Below are 17,267 nucleotides of genomic sequence, written 5' to 3' on the forward strand. Positions count from 1 at the left end.
GCGGCGCGCTGGCCGGGGGTGGAGCCGAGCCATTGTTCGCCGGCGGCGCGAGCCCCCCGCACCCGCGGGCCGGAGAGGCGGGGCGTCGGGGGCCCCCTTTCGACGCCCACCCTTCGCCAACTGCAGCAGCCACGTCTCCCCGAGTGGTCTGGAGCGAATCCCCCTCCAGTGGCACGTTACGATCCCCAGGAGTTTCCTGCAAGCGCAACTTCCCCGGGACCCCCGCGCCTCTCCAATTCCCGGCGCGCGCGCTCCCTCTCCAAGCGCAAAAAGCCCACCCCGGGGTTCCGAGCCGGTGGGGTGCCGGGCAGGCGGCCCACAGCGGCCGGTGCGAGAGGAGCCGAACCGGAGAGAGGGAGGGGAGGGGGAGCGCGGAGCTCGGCCGCGGCAGAGGGAACAGCAGATTGCGCCGAGCCAATGGCAACGGCGAGACGAGGTGGCACCAAATTCCCTTCGGCCAATGACGCGCCAGAATCTCCGGAACCATTAGCATTTCCCCAGGGGCAGGGGCAGGGGCTGCGGCGGGCGGCAGAGCCTCGGTGCGTCGGCAGCATCCAGGTCCTGGCGTCTCCGGCCCCCCGCGCGCCTCGGCTCCGTGTCTCCACCCCTTCCCGCCCATGTGGGGCTCCCACGGCCAGCCAGCTCGGCGCACTTTGCCCTCCGTTGGCAGCGAATAAAAGGGGGTCAGAGGAAATACGGGGCAGGGTTACCCACTTGCCAGCTCGAGCCTTTAAAAATCTCCCGAGCCCGGGGAGGAACCCGCACATCGGCTCTGGTCTGGGATCTGGGAGCGCTAGGTCCCCCCGCGAAGCTCCGCGCACACAGGTTTTGTAGTTGCGCGAACGCACTCCAAGTCTCAGCCCCGGGAAAGTGATCCCGGTGTCGGCGAGCCCCAGATGCCGGCCCACTTGCTGCAGGAGGAGGTAAGTAAGCGACCCCCTGGGGTCCCCTGGGTGCCGCGGGGTCTTTGGGCTAGGGCTTGGGCGAGTGTCTTGAGCTCCCAGGCAGAGCCATCTTTCCACGAATTCTCCCCCAAAACACTGCCTTTTTTTTTTTTTGGTGTGTGCGTTTGTGGGCTCTGCGAAGTGTGTGTGTGTGTGTGTGTGTGTGTGTGTGTGTGTGTGTATTTTAAGGCGCTTGGCTTCCCCCAACTTTTCTTTAGGAAGCTTTTCAAGGAAAAAAAAAATTAATAAATCAAATCGTGAGGGGACCTTGACTAGTCTAGCATGCTTGCGGGGGTTCCTTTGTGCTTGGAGGAATGCGAATGTTTTACTCCCGTGTTGCCCCTTCACCTTGAGGCTTCACGACCCCCTCTTTATTCCCCCCACCCCGGCACCCCCCTTCTCCCTCACTCTGCGTGGTTCCCGGCAACTTCCCCCCCCCCCCACTCAACCGGGAGCATAGAACCCGCCCTCAGTTCAACTGGGTCTGGGGGGCAGGGTCTACCCGCCGCCCCTCCCCTCCCCCAGCCTGACCCGGTGTGGACTGCACCCCACCCCCACCCCTGGTCCACGTGTCTCTTCCATACTGATCCCCCCCCCACCCCCACCCCCCGCTTCTATCTCTCTTTCAGATCTCCAGCTCCTATACCACCACCACCACCATCACAGCGCCGCCCCCGAGGGTCTTGCAGAATGGTGGGGGCAAGGTGGAGAAACTTCCTCTCTATTTGGAGGAAGACATCCGGCCCGAGATGAAAGATGACATCTTCGACCCGACCTACAAGGACAAGGAGGGCCCGAGGCCGAAAGTGGAGTACGTGTGGCGGAACATCATCCTCATGTCGATGCTGCATCTGGGAGCCCTGTACGGGATCGTGCTGATCCCCTCCTGCCAACTGTACACTCTCCTGTGGGGTAAGAGGCCCCAATCTCCAGATGTGCATTCGGGATCCCTAAAGGGAGTGGACTGGAGTGGACTCCCCAAGGATGAGGGTGCAAAGGATCTACTTTGAGGGGGTTTTGTACGGCTGTTGGAGACAGCCCTGACTGAGATCTTGTGCTGCAGGCTTTGAAGTCACTAGACCTGTACCAGAGTCAGCTTTCCCTGAAAGAGCTTTTTCTGTTTGAGTCATTTCTGAGCCTGCTTCTCCCGGCTCCCTGCCAATCACAAAAGGAATAGAGGCCTCTTACCTGGAGGCATGGCAAGGTGGAACTTTCTTTCCCTAGTCTGTGCACAAGGAAAACTGCTCCAGGAAGCAGAGGGAGAAGTGGAGATCTACAAAATGATCCCCCCATCCCAGCTTATGGGTCTGATACAGCTTCTTTGTTATGTGGAAAGATGAAAGTTCCAGAAAAGCCCAAGTTCAAGGCTGTGTTGCCCTTCAACTCTGCACGTGTCTACTCGCTCAGCAAAATGTCCTTAGGACTAGGTTGATGGCAGCCGGTTCCACACACCCTGTTTTCCTTTCTCCTGTTGCTAAAGGACCACTAGGTCAGGCGTAGCCCCTGCCCCAGGCTGCCAAGCTAGATCTCCAGTTCAGCCCTACCCTGCCCTGAGACTTCAGGATTAATGAGCTGCCCCCCTTTAGGGCAGGGCTGTGCCTGCTGGATACTTTACAGGTGTGCTTGGCAGGCAGGAGCTTCCCACTCTGCCTCCTTAAGCCTGAGTTGAGAAGGGCAGAGTGGGGAGTTCTGAAAAATCTGGGCTGCTCTGAGGCAGGTAAACCTCAACTCTAGTAAATGTTGGTTTCCAGAGGTTGGGTGGGGTATTGCTGCCAGGGGGTGGGCTAAAGAGCTGGTGTATGTTTGGAGATGCCCACCGATGTCCCTCTGGACCTCTAAGGTCTAAAGGTAGGGGGAATCGGGACCCTGGAATTCTTGGGAAATTCTCTTGTGCCATAGACCATGAAGTGCAATAGAGAGAGGACCTCAGTTTTTCCATAGGGCAGACCAGGTGCAGGAAATGGGCTTGTCTGGTGGCCAGGAGGGACTTCACTGTTTATCAGGGCAATGGGGCAACTGTTCTTGGACATCCCCTAGAATTTCTGCCTCCATCTCAGGAATTAGCAGCTGATTTGGCGTATTTCAGGGAGTTGCACATCACCCTTCCCACCATGCCCGACAGCCAAGTCATGGGGTAATGTTTTTGTTACCTCCCAGCCGAAGTTGGGTCACACTGTTCCTCCCCTTTTCCTCCCTGACCCTAGCACTGCAGGGCAGAATGCTGTCTCTAACCCATGTTGTGCCCTACCCTTAGGGATGTGCTGTGTTTTTTTGGAAAGAACTGTGGCACTCAAGACTGGGTGATTATTTGTTCCTTCCTGGCAGCACTCAGGGAACTATATGCAGTGCCAGGGATTGAACCTGGCCAGCCATTGTGTAGGGCATGTGCTTTATCCACTCTACTATCTGAACCTCAGAAGGGGACTTTTCATTCTGTTCTGTGATAGGTGTCTTAATATGTGGAGTGAGGGTGTAGGGGTGAAGAATGTGCTTGCTTCCCTTGCATCTTGCTGACCCAGGCTTGATCCCTACTGACTCTGTGGTGCAAATGTCTTTGAATCAAATTTTGAATCAAAATGTCTTTGTCTGGAGGTGTAAGAGGGCTGGGGTCAGAGTGGGCACCTTGACAGTCCCACGTTCACATTTAAGAGCTTGGCTTCATCTTTCTCATTCGTTTTTTATCCTTAAGGACAGTTGCCAACTGGTTGTGATTTTCAGCTTTTCTCATGAGGCTGAGCAATTTTGAGAGCCTTTCTGAAGAGCCCTTTTAGGGTGAGCTCGAGGGAGTATCCGCAAGTCAAGCTGCAAGTCTCCAGTCTCTCATTAAGGCAGAGCCTAGAGATTTTGAACTCCTCCTATTCAGATATTTTTTTTTTGTTTTTTTTTGTTTTTGTTTTTGGGCCACACCCGGCGATGCTCAGGGGTTACTCCTGGCTGGCTGTCTGCTCAGAAATGGCTCCTGGCAGGCACGGGGGACCATATGGGACACCGGGATTCGAACCAACCACCTTTGGTCCTGGATTGGCTGCTTGCAAGGCAAACGCCGCTGTGCTATCTCTCTGGGCCCTCCTATTCAGATAGATTTAGAGAATCTCCAACTCATTTCCATTCTGTTTGATGGGCTGAAATGTATACTGGAGCTCAGGCTCCTCTTTCCCTTGCTCATGCAAGGGTCCTGAAGTTTTCTGAGTCAGCTCCCCCAGTGTGCTTCCCAGCTCTGGGCGGGATTTCTTTCTTCTTTTTTATAGGCTGGCTCTGGCTCAACCCTTTTTTCCCCCAGCCCGAGTGAAGATAGTTTATCTGGGAAGAGGAGTGGCATATGGCTACAGGCCAACAAGCCCCTAGGGCCTGATCCCAATTCTAAGCAAAGGACAGAACTTACATTTCCCCCCTTTTACTTTTTGTTTTTTTGGGTTTTTTTGGGCCACATCCGGTGGTACAAAAGGCTTACTCCTGGCTTCTGTGCTCAGAATTTGTTCCTGGCAGGCTCCCGGTACCTTACGAGATGCTGGGGATCGAACCCCAGTTGGCTGCGTGCAAGGCAAATTCCCTACCCTTGCTCTGGCCCCACATTGCCCCATTTCTGGCGCCTTGTTTCCCCTCAGGGTTCCTATGAGAAATAGGATAGATTAGAAGGAAGATAATTGGAAATAGGTTCCTTTACAAAATCATGCCAGAGAGAACACTGGACAGTTTGTTACAATGTGTGTTGTCTCCCAGTGCAACAAGTTCTAGGGCCACTGAAGAGCTATTGTTTCTAGCTGTTTGCCTAGGAATGAAACAGTTGTCAGTGGTAGCAGCTCTACCAAGGCCTCAGGCCCCTGCCTCTTAGATCAGGGGGAGATGGGTTACACCCAGCAACGCAGCTGCAGTTAAAGATTCTATCTAGCACCTCTTAAACCTGTAGTCCCTAGGAATTTGAGGCAGGACAGTCTGAGGATGCTCCACCCCTCTGTTCTGAGCCAGGCCTGGTGAGTTGGGGGCGGTCAGGGCTCACCAGGACATGGTAAAGGAGAGGAGACACAGAAATTGCACTTATCTTGTGGAGGTTGATAGAGCTAGAATACAAATAGCTTGTTGTCAGAAAGCCAGTTTTAGAACTTGGCTTTTTTTTTTTTTTTTTCCTATCCATAGACAGTTACCTCGGAGCGTCTCTGGACATTATATCCCATTCAAGTAGTAAATGAATCAGAAACTATACAGCTTCACTGTGCAGATATGACAACGTGCAGGGCAGGCTTGTCTCTGATACTTCCCAACTGCCTGTAAACAGATTGAAATACTTGGGGAGCCAAACAGTACAGGGGGTAAAGTACTTGCCTTACACTCTGCTGAGCCAGGGTCAATTCCAGCACTACATCTGAACCCTAGAGCTCCTCATCAGAAGTGATCCTTGAGCACAGCTGGGTGTACTATCTCTTCAGCCATTTACTTATGTTTATTTTATTTATGCAGTGTTGGGGGTTGAATCCAGGTCAAATGCATGCTATTTTGCCATTGAAACACAACCCCAGTCTTGTTAAATAATTCATTGCTACTTTGGGGGGCCAGGGGATTTGGGCCATAATCAGCTGTGCTGCGGGGGGATCTTGTGTACTACCAGGGATCAAACTGGGATCTGATGCATGCATGCATGCGTGCAAGGAAGTGCCTTATCCCTGAACTATCTCTCATGCCCTTATCACTTTTTTTTATGGCCACATCCAGCAATCCAGCAGTGTTTAGGCTATTCTGACTGGGGGAGGGGGGTAGAGGACGGTGAGTCCTGGCAGTGCCTGGGATCAAATCCAGGCCACCTGCATGCAGAGCTTCCATTTAACTTGTTGAGTTCTCTTTCTGACTCATGTTGTTGTTTTGTTTGGGGGTCACACCTGGCAGTGTTCAGGGCTTCTAATTCCTAGCTCTGTGTTCAAGGGTGTGTGAGACAATAGTATGCAGTGCTTGAGGGTCCAACTATGGTTGACTACAAGAAGTGCCGTAATCCCTGTACTATCTCTTTGATTCCCCAAGTCAATTTTTTGGCCCCTCCTTTCTCTTTTTTTTTTTGTTTTTTTGTTTTTTTGGGCCACACCCGGTAATGCTCAGGGGTTACTCCTGGCTATGCGCTCAGAAGTTGCTCCTGGCTCGGGGGACCATATGGGACACCGGGGGATCGAACCGTGGTCCGTCCAAGGCTAGCGCAGGCAAGGCAGGCACCTTACCTTTAGCGCCACCGCCCGGCCCCATTCCCCCTCCTTTCTTTTTCTTTTTCTTTTTTATTTTTGTGAGGGGCACATTTTTTTTGTTTTGTTTTGTTTTGGGGTCACATCCAGTGGTACTTAAGGGTTACTCCTGATTCTGCACTCAGAAATCGCTCCTGGCAGGTTCAGGGGACCAGATGGGATGCCGGGATTAGAATCACCATTCGTCTTAGGTTGGCTGCATGCAAGGCAAACGCCCTACGATCTCTCCAGCCTCGAGGGACACATTATTTAAGAGTATTCATGGTGCTCAGGGATCACTCATGGTAGTACTCTGAGGACCATATGGGATGCCTGGGGTTGTACCTGGCTTGGCCACACCCAAGGCAAACATCCTACCCACTGTACTATTGTTCCAGCACATCTTCAAACTTTTTGTATACCTGCAAACCAGTCAGTGAATCCATAGTAGTGGATTTGTCTTAATCAAAGCAGTCTAGACCACTGGCTTTCAACCTGTTTATACCTACGGTCTGGCTCCCACAGACCCATAGTAAAGAACACAGCTCCAGTAAGCCATCCTCCTGCTATCAGACACCTCATGGTATTTTTTTTAAGTGGCAAAATCAAAGAAACCTAAGTATGAGGACTTCAGGGTAAAGCAGAGCTTCACCCCAAACCTAAAGTAGTTGTAGACTCCAACATGAGAGCAGCAGGTAACAAACTTTCGTAGGGGCCACGACTAACCACTGCTCCTGACTTCTCCTGACAGTGTTTATATACTACATTATTAGTGCCCTGGGCATAACAGCCGGGGCACACCGCCTGTGGAGCCATCGGACATACAAAGCTCGGTTGCCTTTGCGCATCTTCCTCATCATCGCCAACACCATGGCCTTCCAGGTAAGACTACGGCCCTCCTTACTTGCTCAGGGGGAACTTGGAGGTACTGGGGGAGGGGTGCTAAACAGCACTATCTTAGACACTGTCTTGTTCCTCTTGGCCATGGTCGCTTCCAGGGAAACCTCAGTCTCTAGGCCCCAAAAGCATTAGGCTGCTTCTGTGCCACATGGGGAAAAGGAAATAGGAGCTATCAGGAAATACTGACCTGCCAGGGACTGGCGGGTTTAGTTTGTTTGTTTTAAATCCTGAGGTCCCCGATTATCTATTGGCTGTGAGTGGTCCTTCATCCTAATGGAACATAGTGCATGTGGCTGGCCTTGTGCTTTTGGGAGCGAATGTCTGGGGCGTCCTGCACAGTGGGGGTTGAGGCTAATGTTTTGCAGACAAGCTCAAGTTTGAAGGGAATGGAGCAAATCGTGGCTCCCACACAGACAAGCCCTGCCTGCTTCTGCACTCCATCCTCATGGGGGTGAGGGTGGGAGGCAGAGACTGAGAAGCTGCCTGTGTGCCCGGTGCTCTATAAGCCCTTGACACAGATGATCTCATTTATTGTCACAGCCTTGGGATGAAGGTGCTATAGGTTCCTTGCTTTATAGATGTGGGCTGTGCCATGGATTTGTTAGGCAATTGGGACTGGGCGTGCATGTGGGCGAGCAGCCGGTTGAGTCACCAGTGAGTGGAGGTTGTTGAGGGCAGGAGTGCAGCGAGGGGGCGTATAGGAAGTGGGGGTGTCTCTTTCTTGAGTGGTGGATGTGCTTAAAGGCTGACAACTGGTAATGCGGACTTGGCTTGAGGCGAGAAGGAGAAAGTAGAGAGCTAAACGGCTTCCTTCCTTCCTTCATGGTCTTCTCCCACGGGCCTCCCAGGCATCTCGGCCACAGTGTTGGCAACCTCAAAGATTCCTTCAGTCATCCTGTGGGCAGGGAACAATGTTAGCACATGAATCCAGGGCTGGAATGGCACAGGGATAGAGAAAGTGATTTCCTACAGAGTTGCCTGAACTGTCTTTTGCCAGAATAGGGCTCCCTGCAACTGCTTCTGCCAAACAAAATCCTGGGTCCCCGGCTGCCTACCTCTAGTTCTCTGAGCTTGAGTCCTGCTCCATGTTTCCTGCTTGCTCACCACAGTCCTCTCAAGGCAGCACCTAGTCCTCTGGCTGGGCTCCGGGGTCTTTAGACTGCTTTTGTCCACTTGACTGGCAAATTGGGAGCAATAGGGCGGTGACAGTGGTGTTCCTCTACCCTCCACGACTCCTGGGTGTTTTGTGAGGTTGAGCTGAAAGCAATAGGTTCTTGGGATTCCCCTAGAGGTCTGTCCTCAACCTCTACGATTTTCATTGTCCTTCCAGAATGACGTCTTTGAATGGGCCCGAGATCACCGCGTCCACCACAAGTTTTCAGAAACAGATGCCGACCCCCACAATTCCCGCCGAGGCTTCTTCTTCTCTCACGTGGGCTGGCTGCTTGTTCGCAAACACCCGGCTGTCAAGGAGAAGGGGGCGCTGCTGGACCTGTCTGACCTGAAGTCTGAGAAGCTGGTGATGTTTCAGAGGAGGTGAGAGAAGTGATGGTGGATATTGCAGCAGGTGTTGGGACCCCTTTTTTCTTTTTATCACTTACTACATAAACTGAGACACTGACTGGGTTTGGTGGTTCAGAATCATTCATTTTAACCCAGTTAGGGCCAGAGAGATAGCATAGCAGTAGAGCGTTTGCCTTGCAAACAGCTGACCAGGATGGACCCGGGTTTGATCCTCAGCATCCCATATGGTTCCTTGAGCCTGCCAGGAGTGATTTCTGAGCACAGAGCAGTAGTAACCCCTGAGCGCCGCCACAGGGTGTGCCCCCACTCCCCCAAACAAACCCAATTAACTGCTGTCAAGCTCCATGCCATAAATAGTTGCTCTTTCTTCACAAGCATCTTTCTTTACTAAAGACCTCAGGACAGAGACAATGGTGAACAGGTCTGGGACTGGGCAGTAGTACTTCTGGGAGGGCTTGCTTTGCATGCAGCTGACCTGGGTCTGATCCCTGACACCCCATATGGTCCCCCAAGCCCTGTCTGGAGTGATTTCTTTACTTTTTGAGGGCACACACCCATTTGACACTCAGGATTTTCTCCTGACTATGCACTCAGAAATTGCCCCTGGCTTGGGGGGGCCAAATAGGACACAAGGGGGGGTGGATTGAACCACAGTTCGTCCTAGGCTAGTGCCACCTCTCCGGCCCCTCTTTGTTTTTTGAATTCTTTTTTATTTTAGACTTTTAGGCCACATTCAGTGGTACTCAGGGGTTATTCCTGGCTCTGAGCTTGGGAATCACTCAGGAGTGATTTCTGAGTGCAAGAGTAAGCCCTGAGCACTGTCAGGTGTCTTTCTGAAACATTCAGGAAAAAGGAAGATAAACAGGTCTCTAGCTACTCTAGTTCCTTGCCTACTGGGCGGTTGGTGGGTGAGGCAGTGAGATATGAAAGGAAATCACTATAATATAAAGCAAAACATTTTGTTTGTTTGTTTTGGGCCACATCCAGTGATGCCCAGGGGTTATTCCTGGCTATGTGCTCAGAAATCTCTCCTGGCTTGGGGGACCATATGGAACATTGGGGATCGAACCAGGTCTGTCCTGGATCAGCAGCGTACAAGGCAAATGCCCTACTGCTGTGCTCAGGCCCCTAGCAAAACATTTTTTATGGCAATGAAAACAAAACCCAAAAAGTCAGTGATGGTTGTGGGGTATTGCAGAGAGAACATCGTTAGGTGATACATGATTGATGAGGAAGAAAGAATATAGCTGAGAAAACCAGCAATAGATAGAATTTTTTTCCAGGTGTGGTTATGGGGAGGAACAATGCAAATAGAAGGGAATGAGCTAAAAAAGCATGTGGAATGTTCTAGTACTGTCCTTATGCTTGAAGTAAAGGGCATGGGGGTGACAGGAGGCTAGGTGGGGATGAAACTCTTCTGGAGAAGCTCTGAAGCAGACTTCAGGTTAAATTGTGCAGGTGCCAATGAGACTTAAGAACTTACAGTCACATTGAAGGAGAGACTTTTCTGCCTGGAGCTGGAGGAAATCTCTTCCTGGGAGCACTATGGCATGGCCTGTGTGTGAGAACAGGGGATGGGGCAGAGCCTCCAAAGGGACCAACACTTGCCTTGGACTGAGAAGAGCAAGGCTTTGAGGGAGGCAGGATAAACACTAAGCACAGACTGAGAAGACCAGACAGGAACCTGTAAGACTAAAACCAAGAGGCAGAATGGGAACTGGCCCACAAAGGAAGGTTGCTTCTTCCTCACCGAGTTATAGTCCTTAAGAGCACTGGGTTTAGGGCTAGGACACAAATTCCCAGTCCTTGCTCTCCTGCTTGTAGTTTGGGCCAAGCAAAATCATTGACTCCTTCACTACAGTTACTATGAGAAAAAACCCTGACCGTGTCTTCTGATCCCCAGATCCACCACACCCCGCTTAAATTTCTAGGGAGATGGGATAAGCCTAGGATGCATAGAAGCCGGGGTGGGCCCTTTCACCTGACTCCTGTTCACACTCTTCTTCAGGCACTACAAAGCTGGTATCCTGCTCATGTGCTTCATCCTGCCCACCCTGGTACCCTGGTATTTCTGGAATGAAACCTTCTACAACAGCTTGTATGTGGCCACGTTCATGCGTTATACCTTGGTGCTCAATGCCACCTGGCTGGTGAACAGTGCCGCACATCTCTACGGGTACCGCCCTTACGACAAGACCATTAATCCCCGAGAGAACATTCTGGTTTCACTGGGTGCTGTGGGTAAGTCGTTAGTACTCGCCACCAATTTTTTTTTCCCACTGTGAAAAAGGCAAAATAGTTAGGGGGATGGTCACGAGAGTGGGGGGCTTGTAGAGAGTGAGGCAGGGCCTTAGGAAAAAGGAAGAGGTTGAAAGGTGCCTGTGCATTTGAGAGGTCCCCTTTAGGTGTGTCCTTAACCAGCCCTGGACTGGGGCAGGGAAGAGGCAGAAATAGAACAATAGGGACATCCATGTCAGTGTTTCTCAGCCTTGTTTCCTTCCTGTGTCCCCTGATTGAGAAGTGCTTATTTAAATGGTCAGTTAGCCTAGTGTTTTTTTAATACTTAAATGAGCTATTAAAGATGAATAAACCGGCAGCATTGAGCTCAATCAGTTTTTTCTTTCCTACTCTGTTCTGAAAGGCCGGACACAGTGTGCACCTCCCTCATGCTTGTCATGCAGGACGTGAGAGCAGCTGTTGGAGACCCTTGGCCTCCCCACTCTTTATCATTTTAGTCCCAACAGCCAATCTCAGGCAATTCTCTGCTTCCTTTTTTTTTTTTTTAACTTTATTGATTGATTGGTTTCTGGGCCACACCCAGCAGTGCTCAGAAATTACTCCTGGCTCTGCACTCAGAAATAGCCCCTGACAGGCCTGACATGGAATGCCGGGAATCGAACCGGGTCCCTCCCAGGTCACCCTAATGCAAAGGCAAATGCCCCATTGCTGTGCTATCTCTCTGGCCCCTGCTTACTATTTTTAATCCTTTCATTTCCAACTTCATAGAAGTTGACCAAGGCCTTCAGTTAGCATTTTTGGGATTTGTATTTTGGGCCATATTTGGCGGTGCCTAGGGGTTGCTCCTGGCTCTGCACTCAGGAATCACTCCTGGTGGTGTCCGGTGACCAGTCCTTCCTCATTGATAATGTAATGTGTTGTTGGTCAGCCTTGAGTATTTTAGCAACTTTGTTGTCATTATATTATGCTTACTGAAATGCAGCACTCCTTGTTTTCCTCTGCAAAATCTTCCTTATGTTCTCCATGGTGGGTCTTGACTCATTTTTTGGTTTTTGGATCACACCCGGCAGTTCTCAGGGGTTACTCCTGGCTGTCTGCTCAGAAATAGCTCCTGGCAGGCACGGGGGACCATATGGGACACCGGGATTCAAACCAACCACCTTAGGTCCTGGATCGGCTGCTTGCAAGGCAAATACCGCTGTGCTATCTCTCCAGGCCCTAATAAAGACTCTTGATTCTCTAACTTTCATGCCTCTCCCACTCTTTGGAGGGTCTTCTCTAATAGTACATGGTCCTACTCTGAACCACTTTAGGACTCAGTCATGTAAGTCTGAGATTGTCATAGAAATAGAAGTTTCGGGGGGCTGGAATGATAGCACAGCAGTAAGTTTTTTGCCTTGCATGTGGCCGTCACAGGACAGACCCTGGTTCGAATCCCGGCATCCCAAATAGTCCCCTGAGTGCCGCTGGGTGTGACCCAAAAACAAAACAAAAAAAAAAAGAAATAGAAGTTTCAGGGCTAGAACACTAGTGTAGTTGAAGCACTTGCCTTTGCACACGGCTGACCTGGGTTTGATCCCAACATTCTATATGATCACTTGAGTGCAGAATTAGCCCTGAGTATCTCTGGGTATGGCTCATAAACAAAACAAAAAAGGTAAAAGAAATGGAAAGTTCTGGAATTAGAGATTCATACTGCAAATGGATCTACAGGTTGTTTTTCTACCTCCAACCTCTTTTTAACCCTCAATTCTGAGTGGCTGCCAAGGGCCCAGGATATGGCTCTGTGGTAAAGTACCTGACTTGGCGGGCATGCGTAAGACCTGGGGTTGCTCTTTTGTGAGTCAAAAAAAGTCAGCTTCTGGCTGCCAAGAGCTCATGGGTCTCAGTTATCATTCTCTTCTCCCTGCCCACCTCTATCCTCCCTAACACCTCACCCTTTGTTCTCCTCGCTTGGTTTCCTGCCACTAGAATCTTTCTCGACTTGAATTACCTCCCCCGCAGTCACATGCTCCTCTTCCCCACCTGCCTGACATCTTCCTTTGAACCACTCTTGGACTGTGTCTTGCCATCCTTATTGCAGAGTCTTGGCTTTCCACCCATTGATCCTCCTTTTTTTCTCTCTGGGCTACGTGTGGGTCCAATTCTGTTTGAAATCTGATAAGTATAGGCATGGAAAACTTCCATGGAGCCTGCTGCAAAGCGCTTAATGAAAATTAGTGACACCTCCCCAGTTTCCCACCCTCCTACTCAGTCACACTGTAGCCAATCAGGCATCACAGAAGCCACCCGGGAGAGGCCCCGGATGGTGTCATTGCTTGCAGGACTTCCTTTCCTTGCCTGTTATTAATATCATGGTTATCCTGCTGGGCTGCTTTTGTCTTCAAAGGGTTCAACACTGTCTTTTGTTAGCTCTTCTTTATCGGCTTTACACATAGGGGCTAGCACTGCCACTGCTAAATGGGATTCAGAAAGATGCTTCCTGCCAAGGGTTGAAGAACGCTGATTACGAGGCTTCCAAGCATTGTCTGGTACAGAAAGCATCTGATCCAGAATTGGTTTTTCCTCAACCCCACAATCTGAACTGCTTCTCTCAGAATTTCAGATCTCATAAGAAATAGCTAAACAAACAAACAAAAAAAAATAGCTAGACCCTTGGATCATTTTTTTGTTCATTTGTTTTTGGGCCCAGCAACGCTCAGAGATTACCCCTAGTGGGTTTGGGAACCATATGGGGATACTGGGGATTAAACCTGGATTGACTTTGTGCAAGGCAAACATCCTACCCACTCTACTATCATTCTGGCCCTAAATTGCTTGATTCTTATTTTCTCAGAGAGCAACCTTTGCTTAGAGGACCCTATCAAGGACTCTGCGCTGGGCTGCTTTTCTCCTGATCTTTGACTATTGATGCCCAATTTTCTAAGAAATACTAAATGTTTTTTTCCCAGTGTATGGAGGTGCTATGGATTGAACTCAGGGCCTTATGTTTACAAGACACATGCTCTGTTGCTGAGCTGCATCACTAGCCCAGCAAAAGTTTTTCAGTGTGGATGCTCTCCCTTTCCTACCCTAATGCATGCTTAAATACTTGAGCCTCAATGCTGTGGGACTGAGATGTAGTGAAATGTTGGAGTTCTCCCATCTAAAATCCATTCCTGCCATCAGTAGTTCTCTAGTTTCTGTGCACTAGAGGAACTACCAGAGAACCCCTGTGCTGAGGGCTTCCCATTCATCTCTGAATGCCTCAGAGGAGATTGTTCGGGCAAGAGTAAAAGTTACTGCACTCCCCCGTATAACAGGAGTGTATGCATGGGGCTCAGCTTGCTGCCCATTCCATGGCTCTTCTCCTTGTCTTCCAGGTGAGGGCTTCCACAACTACCACCATGCCTTTCCTTATGACTACTCAGCCAGCGAGTATCGCTATCACATCAACTTCACCACTTTCTTCATCGACTGCATGGCTCTGCTGGGGCTGGCTTACGACCGGAAGAAAGTCTCCAAGGCAGCTGTTTTGGCCAGGATTAAAAGAACTGGAGATGGCAGCATCAAGAGTGGCTGAGTTCTGGTCCCTGGGGTCCATTTTCCAAAAGCCAGCCAGGCAGTTTTAATGTTCTGTTTATTAACTACTGAATAATGCTACCAGGATGCTAAAGATGATGACGTTAACCCATTCCAGTACAGTATTTTAAAATGCAAAAGTATTGAAAGCCAACAACTCTGCCTTCATATGATGCTAAGCTGATATTCTTCTCTTTGTTTTAGTTCTTTTGTCCTTCTCTTTGCTCCTTTAATCTTCCTTTCTCTTGCTCCCTTATTGTCCCCCAGGCCTGCTTTGACAGGTGTCCAGCTTGCAAAGTCCAGGCCACATTTTTGTAGTCCAAAACGAGTGGTCTTTCTCCCAGACAACTCTTTCTTTAGCTGTCCTGGCATTGGCAGCTCAAGCTAGAGATATGACACTAATTCTTCTGGGGAGGCCCTCTTTCACCATCTTCAGCCTAGGCTTTGGCTAGATGGAACAAAAACTTAACAATTTGGCATAAAGCTTCTAAAGCCAGGAAACAGTCAGGGGCGAGAGTGGGATAATTTGAGGTTCCTGCTGTCCCCAAGATAAACAACCCTCTTAGGGAGTGCATGTAGCCCCAGCCCCCAACCTGCCTTCTCTCTCTCCTGACTGCAGGCACAGGGATTGGCCATGAGGCTCAGCCATACTGCAAAAGCATATCCCAGTATCCCACCATAATTTTGGCTGGGGATAAAGAGGAAGCGTGTGGTTATAGTTAATCAGAATTGGACTTTTTTGGACAAGGCTCCTTTTTCTCTTTAAAGGAAGACTTTAAAAATCATTTTACTGAACATTTGAAGATGGTATGTTCAGAATTGAGTTGTTAGCAGCTCATGGGATTATCAAAATGCCTTCATCTTCTACTCTGCCTTGGGAGAAATGGATAACTCCCCTCATAGTGATAAGGAGACTGACGTTTCCAGGCAGCCAATAAAGTAATGTGTTGGTGGCATAGTGGTAAGAGTAGTTGCCTTCAGTGAGAAAGAATTTTAGGAGGTAGAATGGAATCGGTCTTAAATATATATATATATATATATATATATATATATATATATATATATATATATATATATATATATATATATACAAGTTATATGCTTTGCTTAGAGTAGTCAAATCCTTTGAGAGTGTTTTTTCCTTGGTGAAAGGTGACTTGTGGAAGCTGAAGGGGGAGAGGAAAAATGAGATGGAATGTCTGCTTCCCGCTCACTGCTGGCAAGTGATGAAGTCAGGCCATGAGCATAGGCAGGTAACTTTACAGAGGAGTTCTGGGAACTGATGGGTCACAGGTTACTAAGTTATCAGATGTCCTAATGTGAAAAGCGGTTCTCCAAATTAGTTAGTTAGATTCATTGATTAACTCCAGTGTCTCCAGGGAATTAGTAAAAAAAAAAAAAACAAAAAACTGGAAGTGTCTTCCACAGCACCAATCCCTTTCCTGTTAACAGCAATCTAATAAAGCACATAGGTCTGCAAGGGGCAAGGTAGGAAGCTGGTACCTCCCTCGACTAGCCTCTGCCCAGTGTCTCCTGTGGGTTTTTGCCCTCTGGACCCATAGGCTCCTTTGTGCATCCAGAGGCAGTGATGCTTATTCTAGCTAGGCAGTTCCCTCTCTTCCAGATGAAATGCTCAGGGCCACCAAATTTCCACACCTCTTTACCAAGCCACTTTCACAGAGTCCCCGCCTGTCCCCCTGGGCTCTGCTGCCACACTGATGACTCAAGACAGGATTGGCAAAAGCCCTGTTTAAGAAATATCCCTGGCACAGAGATACTCTCACGAGGCACCGCCATGCCAAAGCCTCGTTGTATGCCAGTGTGTCAGGCACAGAGCAGAAGAAGGGTTGGCATTTTTAGGCTCCTTGGTCTGGGCCAGAACCGGGGTGCGTATGGGGACAGCCCCTGCATACTTGGCCAGCCTGCCCAGTGTGTGCATCAGGCCTCCCAGCCAACAGTGCAATGCTTGCAGCAGTAGGTGGAAGCCTCGTCTTCTGCAGGGAGTACAAGAAGCATAGGCAGGTGCCAAAGTGCCTCACTCCGAAGGAGTCAGGGTGGATGGCCTGGCCCTGGGGCAAGAGTGATCTGAAATGCCATGACCTTTGCTGAATAGTTTTGTGCAGCACACTAGCCAGCATTCCCCATGGCACAGCCTAGTGCCAGCATTAGTATAGAAGGACTCTGAAACAACACAGCATCCATGTTTGGAGCACCTCGGACTACAAACCCTGTGCCTGAGATCAGAGCATTTCTATCTTGGAAACACAGTGCCCCGTGTTCTGTGCACAGTTGAGGCCAATGGTAGAAGGAAGGACAAGAGCCTGTGTTTCTCTGTTCATTGTTTGGGTCAGCCTGGACCGAAGGCATTCTTACTCTTTCTTTCAAGCAGTTCCTCTTAGTAGAAAAGGATAGTTTGGAAGAACAACTGTGATTTAAATCAGACTAGTACCAATGCCTTAGAAATATCCATTGGCTAGTTCATCTCAGCTTAGGTCATAAGATATCTGCTTTATTATTTATGATTAGAAATTTTTCCTTCTAATTCTTATTCCATGGATCTGAACAACAGTCTGCCCTGCACCAGACTGAGGGTCCCCTGTGGAGATCAGGATGTAGGTGGGAGGGATGTCTGCTGAGCACAGGACTTTTTTCCCCTCTTCAAGATTCTAAAGCTAAATTCAAATGACACATTGATGGTTCAAGAAACTCAGATCAGTGGTCTGAATTTCTCATCGTCCTTGTTTTTGTGGGTGTGCTGACAACTTATTTGGGTGCCTTACATCTTTTCTAATCAGTGTTGCTTATGAGCCTGCCCTCCAGCCCACCTGTCTCTCTGGCCTTGCTGTACACGGGAGAGTGATTGGGAGTGGCTAGTAGGAAAGGGGCCTGGCTGGAAAAT

The 17,267-nt window shown here is 49.7% G+C and overlaps 1 protein-coding gene across 1 annotated transcript; it reads left to right on the top strand.

Annotated features, from left to right (window-relative positions):
• The first annotated feature begins 496 nt into the window (after positions 1–496).
• SCD (stearoyl-CoA desaturase) lies at positions 497–14,556 on the top strand. Its single transcript, XM_049764304.1, has 6 exons — positions 497–923; positions 1,574–1,856; positions 6,897–7,027; positions 8,376–8,581; positions 10,578–10,810; positions 14,170–14,556. Exons 1-6 carry the CDS (start codon positions 897–899, stop codon positions 14,367–14,369), a joined length of 1,080 nt encoding a protein of 359 aa, XP_049620261.1. The 5' UTR covers positions 497–896; the 3' UTR covers positions 14,370–14,556.
• Positions 14,557–17,267: the final 2,711 nt, after the last annotated feature.

Source organism: Suncus etruscus, chromosome 17 (assembly GCF_024139225.1).
Source record: "Suncus etruscus isolate mSunEtr1 chromosome 17, mSunEtr1.pri.cur, whole genome shotgun sequence".
NCBI classification, from domain to species: domain Eukaryota; kingdom Metazoa; phylum Chordata; class Mammalia; order Eulipotyphla; family Soricidae; genus Suncus; species Suncus etruscus.

Coding starts and splice junctions, on each gene's coding strand:
- SCD (XM_049764304.1), top strand. CDS start 897: ATGCCGGCCCACTTGCTGCAGGAGGAG. Junction 1,857..6,896: donor ACTGTACACTCTCCTGTGGG/GTAAGAGGCCCC, acceptor TTCTCCTGACAG/TGTTTATATACTACATTATT. Junction 10,811..14,169: donor GGTTTCACTGGGTGCTGTGG/GTAAGTCGTTAG, acceptor CTTGTCTTCCAG/GTGAGGGCTTCCACAACTAC.